This window comes from Malaya genurostris, chromosome 1, assembly GCF_030247185.1.
Source record: "Malaya genurostris strain Urasoe2022 chromosome 1, Malgen_1.1, whole genome shotgun sequence".
NCBI classification, from domain to species: Eukaryota; Metazoa; Arthropoda; class Insecta; order Diptera; family Culicidae; genus Malaya; species Malaya genurostris.
The window spans coordinates 4238588-4255647 of NC_080570.1; the positions used below are offsets into that span (position 1 = coordinate 4238588).

Genomic DNA, 17060 nt, shown 5'->3' on the forward strand with positions numbered 1-17060 from the left:
GGCGAATACTCCAGCAAACATTTGCGACGTTTCTACAAACGACTCGGCATTAGTGCTCAATTCACAGCGGGTTATAGTCCACAACAGAACGGTGTAGCGGAACGTCGCAATCGCTACCTAGTAGAGATGGTAAGATGCTTGCTATTTGATGCGAACCTGCCGGAGTGCTATTGGGCGGAGGCTTTAAACACAGCAGTGTATCTCCAGAACATGTTACCGTCCAAATCCGTGAGTGTTACCCCTTATGAACTGTGGTTCAACGTGAAACCGCAATAGGTAATTTAATGTGATTAGCTTCAAATTGATGCAAAATGAGTTACTTAACATCGATAAAATCCGATGAAATCGATAAAGTTTGATAGGTGGGCCAAAATATATGAAGTGGCCAAAATACCTCTGTTACCCTACACCGGTGCAGTGCTACACGGAGGCATGAATAAACGAACAAAAATGACGAAAACATAAACAGTAACCATTGACTACCACAAACGATTCCATTGCACAGAGCTACACCAAACTTTTGATGAGTGCTACACCAGTGGTATCGGTGCAGAAAAAGTGTAGCACTGGTGTAGTGCAATTGGTAAAAACGAACGGTTTAGGTGCAGCTTTCGCAACACCGGTGTAGTGCAATTTAAAAACGAAAACGACATTAGTTCATTTTGATCATTTTTTGTTAGAAAAAGTAATTTGACTACTTACTTAAATTGGCTGTGAGAATGACGTAATTCGATACTAAAAATCTTGAGGACTCGAACCAAGTTCGATACCCCCAAGATCAGGAATGATTTTTGAAGTGATTGAGAAAGGATTTTTTTTCAAGTAGAACACCATTGGTGCAAGATTATTCTGTGATTATGACTTTGCCGGCGAAGACCTAAAAAAGAAGAAATCAAATCAAATTATCAAATCTAGATAAATTCTGAGTTAGTACAATATAAAATTCAGATACTCGGTTTAATGACAATGTAATATAGAAGAAACAAACCAGAAACAAGTTAATGTCATTTTCGCTTGAGAAAACTGAAATTGACTCAGGGTAGTTTCACCAAACAAACACTTTTAACGAAACTGTGTAAGTTTTTTCTTTAAAACTTGAAGTTGTTCAGTTTTTCATTAAAAACTTGAAGTTAAATCAGAAACTTCAGCTTTAATTTTTCATTTCGTCAACATTTGGTTTTGAAAAATAAGATCAGAATAAAATAGGCGGGTGGATAATGTCAGAGACATAACCGGATGACGTGATTACGAATAAGAAGGATTGTTCAAGCTCTTCGGTTTTAAACACTGTTGAGTGCATTTACCTCGAATGCGACAAAGCAGTTGGAGCTGGACTTACCACATTATTGGTCTAAGTCCAGCTCGAGATCCCGATTCTGGAACTCATTATATTATATTATATACTCATTATATTACTGTAACTAGAGCCGTAAGTTTTCGGATCTGGACCTAATTCTGAAACTGGGGTTTCCAGGCTCTGGAACTGGAACTTTCAAGTCAATGATCTGGATCTGTAATATGGTAGGTCCAAATCCAAGACCAGAATCAGAACCAAGACATTATATCTAAGTTCAGATCCCGATCCAGACCCATGAATGAATTTTGGAGCTGAATTCTGGAACTGCATTATTGAACTGAACTCTAGAAGATACATTTTCGTCTCAAGATTTACAGTTCGTCATGTTTCTGAATATCTACTAATCGATTCGTCTCAAAACATGATCACTATTTCGCACAATTACACTACCATTGAATGTTGGACGACTCCATAATTAGCTATGTTCACTTGCCACTTGTTTAGTTAACGATTAAAAACTTCAAAAATTACCCAACAAGCAAAAAAAGTCTTCAAAAATATGAGATGAAAGTTTTTCACTGTGCATAGAAAGTCTATATCTGTTCTATCTGTTTTCACTAATAAAATGATGTTAAAAGATAGTTCTTTAGACCTCCGTAAGTCATTGCCCGATTAATTAGATAATTCAACGAGTAAATTTTTTACCAGTAATAATGTGGAATGTGAAGCAGTCGGTCACCAGAATGTCTACCAGCCATATTTTTCCAACTGGCAGCGTTTATTCAGCCATCTGGCAGCCATGCGTATGCGGGTGAGAGTGTAATAGTGGAATATTTTGTTTTGATTGCTGTCGCCATTGCTAATTTATAGGATGAATAAAAGATCAACGATAGGATGGATAAAAATCCATTGAGATGAAATTAGGAGCAGAGTAGTGAAAACATCATTAGTATTTTTAGCTGTTTTATAAATATTAGTTGAATTTTCAAGAAATGTGAATCAATTCTCAACGTGGAGCAAGGCGAATGAAGCAGTAATATGAAATAGTTACAGTGATTTTAGTGGCTAAATCGGGGTTTGAAGGCGACGTCCTTACAAATGAGATGAAATAGGGAGCCCTTACCCTATAAACCTGAGTTTTGTAACAGAATTCTGGGATTCCTGACCGCTTCTGGAACTGAAATCTGGACTATTCCGGAACTGAATTTTATAACTGAATTTTGGGATTGCAATTGGCACACTTGGACTTGAAATTGGCACATGAATTCTTTACCAGGATTCTGGAACTAAATTCTAGACCTTGATTTAAAAATTGAATTATAAACCTGAATTCTGTAACAGAATGCTGGAATTCCGTACCGATACTGTATCCTGGAACTGAATACTAAAATTAAATTCCGAAACTTGACTTCCAGAATTTTTTAACTGAATTCTGGATTGAATGTTGTAACTGAATTCTAGGACTAAGTTCTGGAACTAAATTCTGAACCATGATTCTGGAACAAAATTCTGGGCATCAATTCTGGAACTGAATTCGGATCTGAATTCTCGACCAGGATTCTGGTCCCGAGTTCTGAACCTGGATTCTGGAACAAAATTTTGAAACTGAACTCAGAAACTAACTTTTAGAACCAAATTCTGAGCCTAAACTCTGGACCAGGATTCTGGGCCCGAACACAATGGGCCTGAATTTTGGAACAACATTTTTAAACCAAATTCTGAAACTAACTTTTCAAACTAAATTCGGAATCTGAACTCGAAACCTGCATTTTGGAACTGAATTCAGGAACTGAATTTTGTTTCTGAATTCTGGAATTAAAATTCTCGAACAATTTACAATGGAAGCAATTATTGCAAATATTTACTGGTTCAAAAAGTACCAATTTTTTGAAGCACTTCATTGTTTCACATTTCTGAATCTGAATTCTGAAAATAATCCAGAGTGTTGAACCTGTATTCTAGAACTCAATTCAATGCCTGAATTTTATATTTGGGTTCTGGATCAGAATTCTGATCCCGAACTCTAGACCTGTATTGCGGAACTGAATTCTAGAATAAAATTTGAAACTGAATTCGGATATAAACTTTGAACTAAATTCAGGACCAGGATTCTAGTACTGAACTTTGGACGTGGATTCTGGGTCTGAATTCTGGTCCTGAATGTGAATTCTCGAACTGAATTCCAATGGATGAAAACATCGTAAATATTTACTGGTTCTAAAAAGAACCATTCGGTACTAACATGTGATTAGGGCGTATCGTGCGATAGGCTTTTTCAAAAGTTACGAAAAATAATGCTGATAACTCGAATTTCAAGCATGGAATTCAAGCATATCTTGCATGAGCTTCCATCTACGAGATTTTATCGACTATTGTGTATATGGAAGTTGTAGTGCCGAGCAATGAGCATTATATTTTGTAACATTCGCAAGAGCCTATCGTACGATATACCCAATCACATCTGAACCTGAATTCTGGCAATAAACAAGAGGTTTGTGCTTTTAAACAAACAATTTCACAACAGTTCGCCATAGATTCGGTCCTAAATGCAATTGACAGATTCTCATTGTATACTTTCTCTTTCGATTATTACGGTACTGTAATGGCGTTTTCGCTTGAAGTAAAACCCAAACCAGTTTTTGACCCCAACTGCTGTCAAATGTATGGATTTGACAGCAGTTGGAACTGGGTTAGTTTTGGGCTTCAAGCGAAATCGTCATTAGTAATCCTTGTCTCTAACTATTAGCAGCGAATAATACCTGAAATTATCATCTTTTGATCTACACTGAAGAAATTAAATAAGAAAAATACAGGAATATATCATCGAGATTTGTATTCTATAGAAGCTGCTAGATAAAACGTCAAAACTACTGAGTGAAAATTTCGTTCACCGTTTATTGTTTCATCGCCTACTGTGTCAATCGGAGAATCACGTGTATCTTTGGAAGGAAAATAACGACATCATTTTGCTTTGTTTTTGCAATCTGGAAATTTTCTTGAACTAGCGATAAATACAAATCAACTACAATCCAACTAACGCACATATTTTTCAGGTCGCGGTCAGTACGTTTTGGACGTCGGTTTACACAATGTAAGCGTCGTGTCCAGTGCCAAAGGTAATTTAAAAGTGATGGTTGACGGCTACAGCTATATCCGAAACAGTTTCAAGGATCTCAGATCCTACTGGATTTGTTCGATGGCCAAAAAACTCAAATGTCGCGCACGTCTCGTAACGTACGCCAATAGCTCACAGATCACCTACAACAGTGTCCAGCATATCCACCCTCCTGTTTGACAGTTAATGAAAATAAATTGATCGAACTGAGAAAAAACAACAAAAGTTTTACTCTTCTTCAAAAATCAATTTTTTTCCTGAAATTTTTCTAATGTTTTCATTTATGTTTTTTTTTTGCAATCCAACAGTTTTCATGCACAAGCCGAAGCCGGTTTTCATTTCTGCCGGGGAGGACGACGACAACGACGAGGAGGATGGTGACGTGAAGCAAAAGTTTCCGCTCGATTTGAAGATGGTGGTAGGTCGCAAGGGACGCCCGATGCTGCTGATGGGAGGATATTCCTTCTTCCGGAACAACAGTAACAAAAACAAAACTTACTGGTTGTGTGCGAAGAGCCGTTCGCTCAAGTGTCGGGCCCGGATAATAACGCTTGATGGCAGCGCGGGACTTATTCTCAAGAATCAGACACACAATCACAATCCGTCGGAATGTTCAGATGGGCTAAACAGCTCCAATTAGAGTAACTAAACAAATGTGTGAATTTTAATGGTTTAACAATAAAAGGCGAACGAATTGTCGAAAGTATTGGTCGTAGGTTTTCGAACTCCACCAAATTAGTTTCATTGAATATATTCGTCATATCCTTATTGCACGAAATCGATTCACCAATAAATTAGAAATTCTGTATTTGTTTTTTTTTGCAGATACAATTATTATAATATCTAAATCAGCTGAGATTAGTGAGCTTCAAGACTGCATAAAACAGTCGAAACCGGAGAAATCCAAGCGAAAACCGACCCAGAAACGTAAGGACAAAAAACCAAAATCGAGCTTCAATCTGGAAGAAGTCTTATCTTCTGGCCCAGGAAAACCAGTCGTTTATCAGAATGCTCGATTCGGAGCAGCTCCGGTGCTGGTGGATGACCATATCTACCAGTTTGCGTTCACACAGAAACAGATTTACCACTACCGGTGTGACCAGTTCCGCAAGCAGTGTCCCGCCAAAGTACTGGTTAAGGAAGGACTCGTCTATTACGTGTGTGCCGAGCATAACCACGCGGTAAAAACAGTCCGATTGGACAATTCGTGCGGACTGTATCAAGCCAGGGATCCTAGGTACAATCGTTTGAGTTCTGTTTGATCTATTCTATAACCGTAATCCATGTCTAATTTTCTGTTTTCAGATCTCGAGAATCACAAAAATAGAATTGAATTATTTCACATCAATGGAACGCAAGACAATAAATCATATTTTTTCTTCAATTAACTATCAAATGTTTTTCAATACCCGATAGGCGCGGAGCAACTTTGGAGATGCCGGTACCATTCGCAAACTAAAACTTTATCCTAAATTTCCAGCTGTCGGAATTATCTACTTCATTTTGGGTCCTCTCGGTAACATGCAACTGGTGATCGATGGCCATTTGTACCAGCGTTCGCAGATCCGTGAGCGCATCATCATTTGGTTGTGTTCGCAGAAACGAAATGGGTATGCGATCTATCTAAGCCAGTATTCATGATGTTCTATGGATTGAGTATCGTAACTTTTCGACAGATGCAAAAGCCGCATTAGTACTCTACGAGGTGACCCGGGGGCGGTACATTCATTTCGGAATCAGCACAACCACACGAGCAAAGCGGATCCTATCAACGAAAATACCAACATTATTAAGGTCTGCAAAATGAGAATCGTCGAACGGGAGAAAAAGATCACCAGAAAACCGAAAGACCTGATGTGCTCAAGCGAATAAATTACCATATGAAAAATCTGTAGCCTATGTTATTTTATTTCTAGGCCATAGAAATAAAGGCGCCCGTTTAATCTTGCTAATGTTCCGACTTTAAACTTTGCAGCTCCAATGACGCTGAATGTCACCGAGAGAAGTTACTACTACATACACACCACTGACGGAGAGTTTGAAATTCGTGATAAGAAATCGATAAAGTCGAAACTAATATTACAGAGCCCTCACCCAACGGGACCCAACCCACGTGTAACGGGATTTACGTTCCCCATCAGCGAACAAGAAGAGGTTGAACGACTGGAGAATAATGTTTCCCAGAACGCACTGATCCGGCAAGAATATGTAAGAAATAAAACAACAAAAATTATGGTGTCGGAATATCAGACCTAATCTAATTTTTGTTGTGATTGCAGATTAATTTGCTAAGCCGTAAGAAACCCGAAGGTATGTCAATTGTGCAATTTCTTCCCTTGATTTTCTCGGATGAAGCACTGGACGGCTACAATTACAATGGCTCGAATACACTTGGGAAGTGTAAGTTACCGATGAAAGGATACGACATCTTTTCGCATTGTTTTATTGGTAAGCACATATATTGGAATTCGATCGAAAACCCAATACGCCTTTGTTCAGAATAAGACACAACATAACCTCAATCATTCGACACCTAATCATCAAACCCGTTCCAACAATATTTTCAAAGGCTGACTAAAATCGGTATGCCAAAAAATTCCTGTAACTCGTGATTCAATAGGATAAAATAGTTCATTCATGTCAAAAATTCCATTTTGCCCGCAATTATGGGATGTCCTCAGCTCTTTCTTATTTTTCAATTGGTCGAAATTCCGGACAATTCGAAAAATTCATTAGCTTGAGGACAAAATCAATCTTGTTGGTAGCGTACCTTGGAGTAGTGGCAGCCGACTAAATCGTTCCCAAAGACGACTTCGAATAGTGTCGTTTTCAGGTCACAACTGTAAATCGTTTGATAAATCATGGCCTTCCTCGCGAACTTGTCGGCAAACACGAACTAGAATATTCCCTGCACATCTCGATGTCTAGTCGCGATGTAAAACGTTCAACTAATGTTTTGTCATCGATCAAAGTGCCGCTCTTGTGTTTCGTCAAAACAAGATTGTGTAAAAGTCTTGCACGTTTTTTTTTTTGCTACGGAGTTCTGGTTCATGTGCCGGTTCAGATGTTTATTCAGCCTCATTCTTTTTTTTTTCGTGAATACTTATTTTACTAGGACGCCCCTAGTTTTCAAAATTTGTACAAGAATAGGAAGAACAATTTATGATAAAATTTTCAGTAGTATGAGATAAGCACAAATATCTCAAGATTTAAGTTTTCTAAGATGTTTGGTATGAACGGACATTGAGGTGAAATTAAATGCTAAAATAAGGCACGCAAAATTCCAAACACATGAATTGAACGAGTCATCGCATAAAGCGTATCGTACAAAACCTACGAATAGAAATATAGAATATTTTCAGTGATTGATTGATTCTAAGACTTTTGGCATCAAAAAAACCTTTTCGATTTCGAAAATTTCATGTACTCCCCCCCATATAGTAATTTTTCAAAATCGAAAATTTTCAAACCCTAACCGCCGGATAGCGCCCCTTACCCATATCCGGGGACTTTTTTTGAGGCATTTTCACACGCATTTGTTTCTATGGAAACAACACTTTTCGTACGTTCCCCGGCGAACGACCTTGCATGGTTAAAACCGGGTTTAAATAAACGCAATAAAAAAAAACCCTTCTTAATCCACCTAGTGGTGTGATAATGCCTTTCTCTACTTTCATAACAGTCTCATGAAAATATGTTTCATACTTTTATTAAATAAATTTGGATACTAACACCAATAGATTCAGATTGATTCGAGTAGTTCACAAAAGCATGCTTAAGTGTTTATGTCACACAGTCAGCATCATTTTTCCAAACTAGTGCTTGACATTTGCGTTGCCTATTTGTATGAGAACAGTGATGCTAATCTAAAACTAGTGGTGTGATAATGCCTTTCTCTTCTTTCATAACAGTCTCATGAAAAAATGTTTCATAGATTTATTAAATAATTTTAGACGCCAATTGATTCAGATTGATTCGAGTAGTTCACAAAAGCATGTTTCAGTGTTTATGTCACACAGTCAGCATCATTTTTCCAAACTAGTGCTTGACATTTGCGTTGCCTATTTGTATGAGAACAGTGATGCTAATCTAAAAAAAAAAGCCTTCTTAGTCCACTTAGTGAAATTTTCATATATCTTGAAAAATCATCATAGGGGGGGGGGGAGTACAAGAAATTTTCGAAATCGAAAAAAAATTTTTGATGCCAAAAGGCTTAGAATTGCATGAAACGTTGAGATTTAGTGTCATCTCGAAAAAAAAATTTTTTGAAAAAATCGACTTTTTGGGACTAAATATGAAAATTCCCAGAAAGTTGATTTGGGGAAAAATATAAAAATTCCCAGAAAGTTGATTTTTTCAAAAAAAATTTTTTTTGAGATGGCACTAAATTTCGATGTTTTATGCAGTTTTAAGAGTTTTGGCATCAAAAAAAAATTTCGATTTTGGAAATTTCATGGTGCTTTTTCAAGATCGAAAATTGTCAAACCTTTACCACCGGGCAGCACCCCTTAAGCATGTCCGATTTAGGTCAAATTTTGCATGAAGGCTTTTTTCGAGGTGCTTAAACTTTTGAGCACTAGAACTCTACGAAAATAGAGTTGATCCCAAAATTTTGGCACCCTTATTTATATAAGAGCGGTAAAAATCAACGTGTTTGTCGGTTACGTCACTTATACCATCACATATCTGGAACCAAAAGTCACAACCATTTTATCTTCGAACTTGATCAACGGCCTGACAGTAGCTTTCAAACGAGCCCAAGTTTGTTAAAATCGGATCAGCCATCTCTGAGAAAATTGAGCGCGTTCAAATACAACGCTTTTTGTCGGTTACGTCACTTATACAATCATATCTCCGGAACCAAAAGTCACAGCCATTTGATCTTCGAACTTGATCAATGGCCCGACAGTAGCTTTCAAACGAGCCCAAGTTTGTTCAAATCGGTTCAGCCATCTCTGAGAAAATTGAGCGCGTTCAAATATCTTCGAAAAGTGCACACACATACACACACACACACACACACACACACACACACACACACACACACACACACACACACACACACACACACACACACACACACAGACATTTTCCGATCTCGACGAACTGAGTCGAATGGTATATAACACTATGGGTCTCCGAGGCTCCGTTCGAAAGTCGGTTTTTCCAGCAATTCTAATACCTTTCTATAGAGAAAGGCAAAAACTTTTCGTACGTAAACAGAAAGGATCACATTTGGTTCGACTGTAAACGATAATACGAAATCACATTCGAATGTATCGCATGCGGTTTTCTGCATCATTTGGAAGTTGGGTCTGTACCGTCTGGCCACATCTCGGATCGAAAGACCGGAGATGGCTTTAACGCACCTCAACACCTTGCTGCGCTGCTGATAATCCCTGGTTCAAATTTTCCCATATGTCCACTGATTTCGTTCCACACTCACGGTTTTTTTAGCATTCGACAAACTGTTGTTTGTAGCATTTTTGAAGCTTTGGCTAGCTTGGAACTGGACTGCACTACTCTGGATTTTCCTTGTGTTTGCGCACAATATTTATGTTATTATTTCGAGTTCCATTTGATGTTATTTCAGAACACAACCAACTATTTTTTTTTCAAAGTTGCACCAGTTGTTCTCTCTAAAAGGGTAAACAAAGCACTGTGAAAGATTTTCAATTCCCAGCTCTAGAGGTGTAACCAATTCAACGGATGGCTATTCTTGAATTAATCTTTCTTCTTCCGTTTATGACCAATTCTGGGTCCATAACCTGATGCAAAGTAAATCATACAACTGGTTAGGTGGATTGACTTATGAAAATTTATTTGAATCAACAACCTACGTTGTTAGGAGTTGCTAAGACTACATAATACTTTCGTTAAATAGATACTGAGTGACTACTTCGATTACAACAGTTTGGAAAGATCATTGTCATTTTAAATTTTAATATGACCGTTCCAAAACACTCGTGCTTTATGGTTTTTCAAACATTCCGACAAACCGGAAACCGTCATCTTGGATTCGAAAAACGATATTCAACATTTATTTCCACCATCCGTCTACTAAATTCACCTTTTGATCGCAACTAACAGATGCAAATTATAAATGAGATATTGTGAAAAATTTCAATGGAAAAAACGTTACAGATAGTTGTGTGTGTGTCGTAAAAATTTGATGTTCGCCCTTTTTATGAGTCCCTTATTGCAAATATTTGTCAAAGTTATAAAATGAGCTTGGAATAAATTATGAACCCATTCTTTCTTCCCTTTTCAGATGCATTTTCTTCCGAAGGACTGAATCTAAACGAACTGGCTACCCAAATGGCGGCGGCCATCAAGCAAAGTCGTAATCGAATGCGTCAGCGAACGTTTCGGGCGAAAAAGTCAATCCAAAAAATGCTCGAGATAAAACCATGTGTTGAATAATTTACTTTTATTTCTTTGTTAGACTAAATTTAATAAATTTTTCTTCTAGCAGAACCACATTGTCTTAATTTCATCGTAATAGAAATCGGGATAGAAAAATCTTAATTTTTTGCTGACATTGTTTTACTTTCGGCAGGCAAATTCGTTGACAACCAGAAATACATAGTCCGGAGGTTGGTTAAGAAAACAGGCGCACGCATCTGTTTTCCAGAGGCAACAGATACAGTCCGGAAGCTGCCTGGATTTAATTTTCCTCTGCGGGATATTGATGAGGTTGACCGATTGGAAGAAATGGTCACCTTAAGCCCAAAGATGTACGATCAATACGTAAGTTTAAACATTTTTTTTTGATGATTTTTTTTCCTAAATTCAAATTTTATCGCAGGTACACTTCCTATCGTACCGAAAGTGTAAACAGGACAATTTGAAAGTGGTTCTCTCACTTTTATTCACCGATCAGGTACTCGCTGGATTTACCTACCATGGTCTTTCGAATCCTCTCTATCCTAGGAAAGCCATGAAAGATTATTTGATATTCACAAATTGTATGCTCGGTAGGATATGAATGAACATGAACCGTACTGAACTACGAAATATATCTATAATCTGTCATTCTTCTACAGATGCCTGGAGAGAACATGGCACTACGGCAGAAACTCTCAAGACTGCTCTGGTCAAAGTGACGCAAACCGCTAAGCATCACCTTTCGTCGGCCCGTTACTACCAGCGTTACCGTGATCGACTGCTGCGGAAACGGAAGGAGTACCAAAGCCAGCGAAGTGCGAGAAAGCATGACAACAAGACTGACACGAATCCGGAAGTGCTATAATATTTCATCAATAAACTCTATGCGTGTGATTTTATTATTCAATAAAAAAAAAACCATTATCTGGAATCTCAAAAACATTTACTCGAAACTTTCGAAGAAGTAGCAAACATCATTGATTTAATTTCGAATGTGATAATATTTTTCTTTCGATGTTGTCTAACTCTGAAAAACTATTTTCCAACTTCAAACGCAGATTCCAAACTATTCGTTAAAGTCGAATCTTTCTCCAATTATGCGGCGGAGACCGAATGCAAAAAACCAAACGTCGAGTGGGATTCGAAGGAATTGAAGTTTGAAGCTCCAACGGTGCCAGCGGTAGAACAACGAAAGTCCCTGCCACGGAATAAAAGGGTGACGAAAAACGTCCGAGTTACTGGATTTGAGTTTCCTCTAACATGCGAGGAGGACGTGGATCGACTCGAGCTAATGGTAGTTCGAAATCCGGTGATCAGAAATCAATATGTACGCTATTTACAGGTGGCTTTGGTAGTACTTTTGTCTAATTGTTGATTTCAAACTCGGTTCAGGTTCGGTATTTGGCGTACAACAAACCTCATAATTTTACCGTGGAACGAGTGTTTCATAGGTTCTTCGAAGACGGTGCGTTAGTTAATTTCAACTGGAAAGAGTTGGTGAGGAATGACAGAACAGCAGTTGCTAAAAAGTCCATGCAAAATTATCAAATTTTTAGTGCCTGCATGCTAGGTGAGTATGGTTTTATACTTATGAAACTCTCAGATGGTATCAAAATAGGTTATTTTCTATTGAATGAATATTTCGGCTTTTAATCGAATTCCTCAAAAACATTTAACCCACCAAAATCACTACTGAGCATTATTGTGGTTGTCCTCTATTCCGGCATTCGCTCTACATGTTCAACATGCTACAGGCTGCTCTTTTTTAGTCTGTTTTTTCGTTTGACAATAGCAAAAAGTTTTAATTTTGTAAGCTACAAAATGTTTTGCTCTACGCCAATTGTACACACCGATAAATCTGGTAATAAATGCTAGTTCTAATCGGGTGTCATATCGCAAGTAACATTCACAACACTCATTCATGGCTTTCTTCTTTTCCAAGCGACATAAGTACAAATTCCCTTCGTGTCTATTCGACGAATGAAAAAGATGATAGCACATTCCTCCAAGCAACGAAGGTTTGAGTGTCATATTGATTGACGAGCTAGATTTGAGCGTAGAATGCCGAAAATGGTTCGTCCTTCACATTCACTACTGTCACAACAAAGGAGATTTAACGTTTTCACGGTTTACATTCCTTTAGAAAGCATTATCTATTCAAATTATTCATATATTCCTAACCAAATCACATCTTGCAGTTGTTTAATTTATTCCATATTCTGCAGATGCTTGGACAGTACAAGGTGTCACCCGGAATTCTCTTACGCAGTCGTTGAAGAATACGATACAACTCATCTGTAGGCGACGATATGCCAACAACTACAATAAACGGAAACGAACAGAATTACTAGAATCAAATAAACAATAGTATGCAAAAAAATTTGAAATAGACTTTTTGTTAATAAAATGAGAATTTGTCATTTCTACATCTCTATTGTCACCGCTTCCCCTTAAAAGCTACAAAAGCCTCTTCCACAGTTTCGCGATCAACACCAATTGTATCAAAATTGTCTACAAAACCAAGAAGCATGCAATGATAATTTCCTTTCTCTGAATGCCAGCTGTAGCGCACCTTCAAGTGCTATATTAAACAGAAAAATAGAGTGCATCGCGCTGCTTCACATCATTCCAACATCACGAATACATCGAATGTCATAAGTGGCCCTTACACGATCATTAAAAGTGTCATTACTAAGTAATGACACTTCTGCTCAAACGCTCGTCATTACTGCATTACTGTACATCATTACTTTTTAGCATTACACGTTCATTATTAATGATGAGTATTTGTCACTACTCCAGCAATAGCAATATTTTTATTTTCGTTTAGCTGAAAATAAATTTGATTTGCCATTGAAACGTTAAGGTTAATGAAATATTAACAATTTAAATCTACACTTTGTCATTTTTTCGCGTATAGTTCTAAAGATATTCATCACTTCCACAAAAAAAATAAGAAGAAGAAATAATGTTGGTAATGATGGAAAATCCACAATTCCATCATTACTGAACTCGTAGACCTTACACGATCATTAAAAGTGCCATTCCTTTTTAGTAATGACACTTTTAATGATCGTGTAAGGGCCGCTATACAGTTTTTTTCAGAAAACCATGTTCTTGCGTAGTCTGCTAAAATTCGATTCGTTTCACTGAATCGATCTCTTTATATTGAGTAAAATAATCTTTAGGTTAAGAGCCTATTCTGTATTTCGATCGAATCGGATTTTGTCGAACGAATGTAAAAATTTTCATTCTCTATTTCGATTGAGTGATGCTTTTGTATGGAAAACTCGAACTCGATCGAGCTACAGAATGCCACATTTCGTATTTGATCGAAACTGTGTTGGACCCATTTTTATTTCATCTGATTTTAAACACGCAGAAAGAATACATGTAGGTAGCGTCATGTCCACCTCCCTGCTATGGAAGCTGGTTCCTGAAACCAACGCATTTTGTTTTGGTGGCGTTGTTGTTAACAATATGTTAAGCTACGTTTATACCATACAATCAAACCACACTGGTGTCAAAAGTTAATTTATTCAAACCCAATATAAATATAACTCTAGTCTAGATTCTCTATAAAACTAGTAATTTGACCTGTTTTTGAATAAGAAAAAGAAATTGTGGTTTATTATAGTTTGATTATATTCCATCGAAATCGTTTCCTTATGTTGGTGCAACCGCCTGAAGAAAAATGTGAACGTGTGAACACTGCTTAAACACAGCATTTGACAGTGAACTAAAACCAAAGAACAAAAATTTTCGGCTTCAAACCAGTTTATGCAGATAACAATCGTGCCACCGGGGTGGTCATGTATAGTTTTTTTAGTGATCGATTGAATTTCATTAGAAAAATAGCAATAATATTTTGCGGATTTCTTGATTATCAATTAACGAATTGTGTTAAAGTTGCATACAATAATCTGCTTCAATGCTAAGAAGTAATTCCGCAGAAATAATAGTTTCACAATTGTGCAATACTGCTGTTATAGCGACACGAAATTTCAAGACGAATGTACCTTTCTCCACCACTTTTGAGCCATTGGACAGGAACAGGTGATCTCACCAAATACAAATAATAATACCCATAAGTCCCATACAAACGAACCGCCAATGTTTGGTTCACAGCCTGAACAAGTAAGCCTAGCAAATTACTCCCTTTCATTGCGATAGTTTGAAAATGTGGAAGGAGATCGTTTCTGGCAACGCTTTATGCTAGTTGCTACGGTCCAAAACAAACTTGTTTGTTTATGTTTATCGTTGCTGTCTTAAACTGCAACAATCAGTCTAAATATCACCGGCACTAGCACAATAGATGAAAAATGAACACAAACACCCATGAATTTACAAATATCAATGCAGCTAGTAGTATATTCATGGTGGCTTAACCATTCTAGATTATTGTTTAACTTACATTTCGCTTGTGATCTTGATTATCAGATAAAAACTGTTTGTTTATTTATTTTTCACTATGATAAACAGTAACTATGGTGAACTTGTTCTTACCCTTCAGTGTTGTTAGTATTATAGAAAACTCGTTAAAGTACATTGTCACTCTGACAGTGTATCATGACGATGCAAAATGTGTCCTTGAAAATTTGTCGAAGTATTCCGTATTATAATTTGTATTTGATCTCACTCTAACTAATGGATTCAATATATCACTCTAACTAATGGGTTCAATATATGGCTGAAACGAATAGGCGCACCGTTACTCAACCTCATAGAAATTAGCGGCATCAATTCGTGATTTGATCAGATATTCGAAAAGCTTCTTATTGGAATTCGACAGTCCCACGACAAAAGGACCAACTGCACATTATAGTTTCCCTTAGTTCACTTTTTCTTGCACAATTTACCAGATTGATTTTATATTTGACGCCTAGCTCTTCGCAAAACTTTCAAGTTCAAACTACAAGCTTTCGATTTATATTGGAAACTTCCAAGAAGTTGCAGTAATGGCTCCGTAGTTATCAAAAGAGAAAGTAAACAAAAAGAGGCTCTCATTTGAAGTTAGGCCCTTTTGTCGTGGGACTGTCGAATTGACAGGTTCGAAATTAAATTCACAAAAATAGTTTGTTGCTGGCAGCAGCCGTCCCTTTTCTAACATCCACTCTGATAGAAACGTATCGTCTGTTTTGCCCTCAATCCGTTGTGCAGTGTGTACCAAGCTGAACCCGGTACGGGAACGATTGAGAAAACGAGTTAGTTTGACATTTTGCTCCAGTCGTTCCTCATGCACAGGGTTGCCATTTCCAACCATTTCTTTTTGAGTAAGTAGATCAAGGAACAGATACGGAGGAAACAGATTTTAAAAGATTGTGCGCATGAAGACGAACAATAAAAAATATCTTAAGTGCAAATGATAGCTTCTCCTTGTTTACATTCTCTTTCGATTATTGCGGTCCAATCAGTAATTCTTTCATCTAAAACTTAACATAATGACATAATGGATAACGACAAAAACTATCGACTTTCGATAGGCACTATGTTGGAAATTACTGAAATTTGACGTAATAACCAAAAAAAGAGGCATTTTTACTTGATATCTTTCCTTAATGATCATTGAGATATAGATTTCAATGGGATTCAAATCACAGTATCAATTAAAGGGATAACAAAACTGTGGAACAGCTTCGAAAATATGTCTCAAATTCAACAGACATTCATCGAGATTGGCATTTGGATAAATTTTTACAATACTTTCAAATAGAGTATTAGAAATTATACAAACTTCTTGTGCTAGAAACCTGCTCTAAATTTTTGAAACGTGATGAATCATGTAAAAATCGATCATTAATTATTTATGAAAAAATCGTAAGCTGAAATATCAATTTTGAAGAAGTGAAATTGAATGCTGTTTTCATACCTGGGAAATTCTTATGGCATTTTCGTTTTTAATTTGCACTAGGGTAACAGAGGTATTTTGGCCCACTTTAGGATTGATTTTATTTTGGCCCACTTTATAAAAATATCCACCAAATGTTGTAATATCTTTAAAAACCCCTTCCGCAATAGGTAATTTAATGTGATTAGCTTCAAATTGATGCAAAATGAGTTACTTAACATCGATAAAATCCGATGAAATCGATAAAGTTTGATAGGTGGGCCAAAATATATGAAGTGGCCAAAATACCTCTGTTACCCTACACCGGTGCAGTGCTACACGGAGGCATGAATAAACGAACAAAAATGACGAAAACATAAACAGTAACCATTGACTACCACAAACGATTCCATTGCACAGAGCTACACCAAACT

General features: G+C 37.1%; 1 protein-coding gene across 1 annotated transcript; it reads left to right on the forward strand.

The window, feature by feature from the left end:
- Positions 1 to 5056: 5056 nt before the first annotated feature.
- LOC131430472 (uncharacterized) lies at positions 5057 to 10889 on the forward strand. Its single transcript, XM_058595491.1, has 5 exons — positions 5057 to 5649; positions 5718 to 6022; positions 6089 to 6620; positions 6692 to 6860; positions 10684 to 10889. Exons 3-5 carry the CDS (start codon positions 6393 to 6395, stop codon positions 10833 to 10835), a joined length of 549 nt encoding a protein of 182 aa, XP_058451474.1. The 5' UTR covers positions 5057 to 5649; positions 5718 to 6022; positions 6089 to 6392; the 3' UTR covers positions 10836 to 10889.
- The last annotated feature ends 6171 nt before the right edge of the window (positions 10890 to 17060 follow it).

Coding starts and splice junctions, on each gene's coding strand:
- LOC131430472 (XM_058595491.1), top strand. CDS start 6,393: ATGACGCTGAATGTCACCGAGAGAAGTTACTACTACATACACACCACT. Junction 6,621..6,691: donor CACTGATCCGGCAAGAATAT/GTAAGAAATAAA, acceptor TTGTGATTGCAG/ATTAATTTGCTAAGCCGTAA. Junction 6,861..10,683: donor CTTTTCGCATTGTTTTATTG/GTAAGCACATAT, acceptor TTCCCTTTTCAG/ATGCATTTTCTTCCGAAGGA.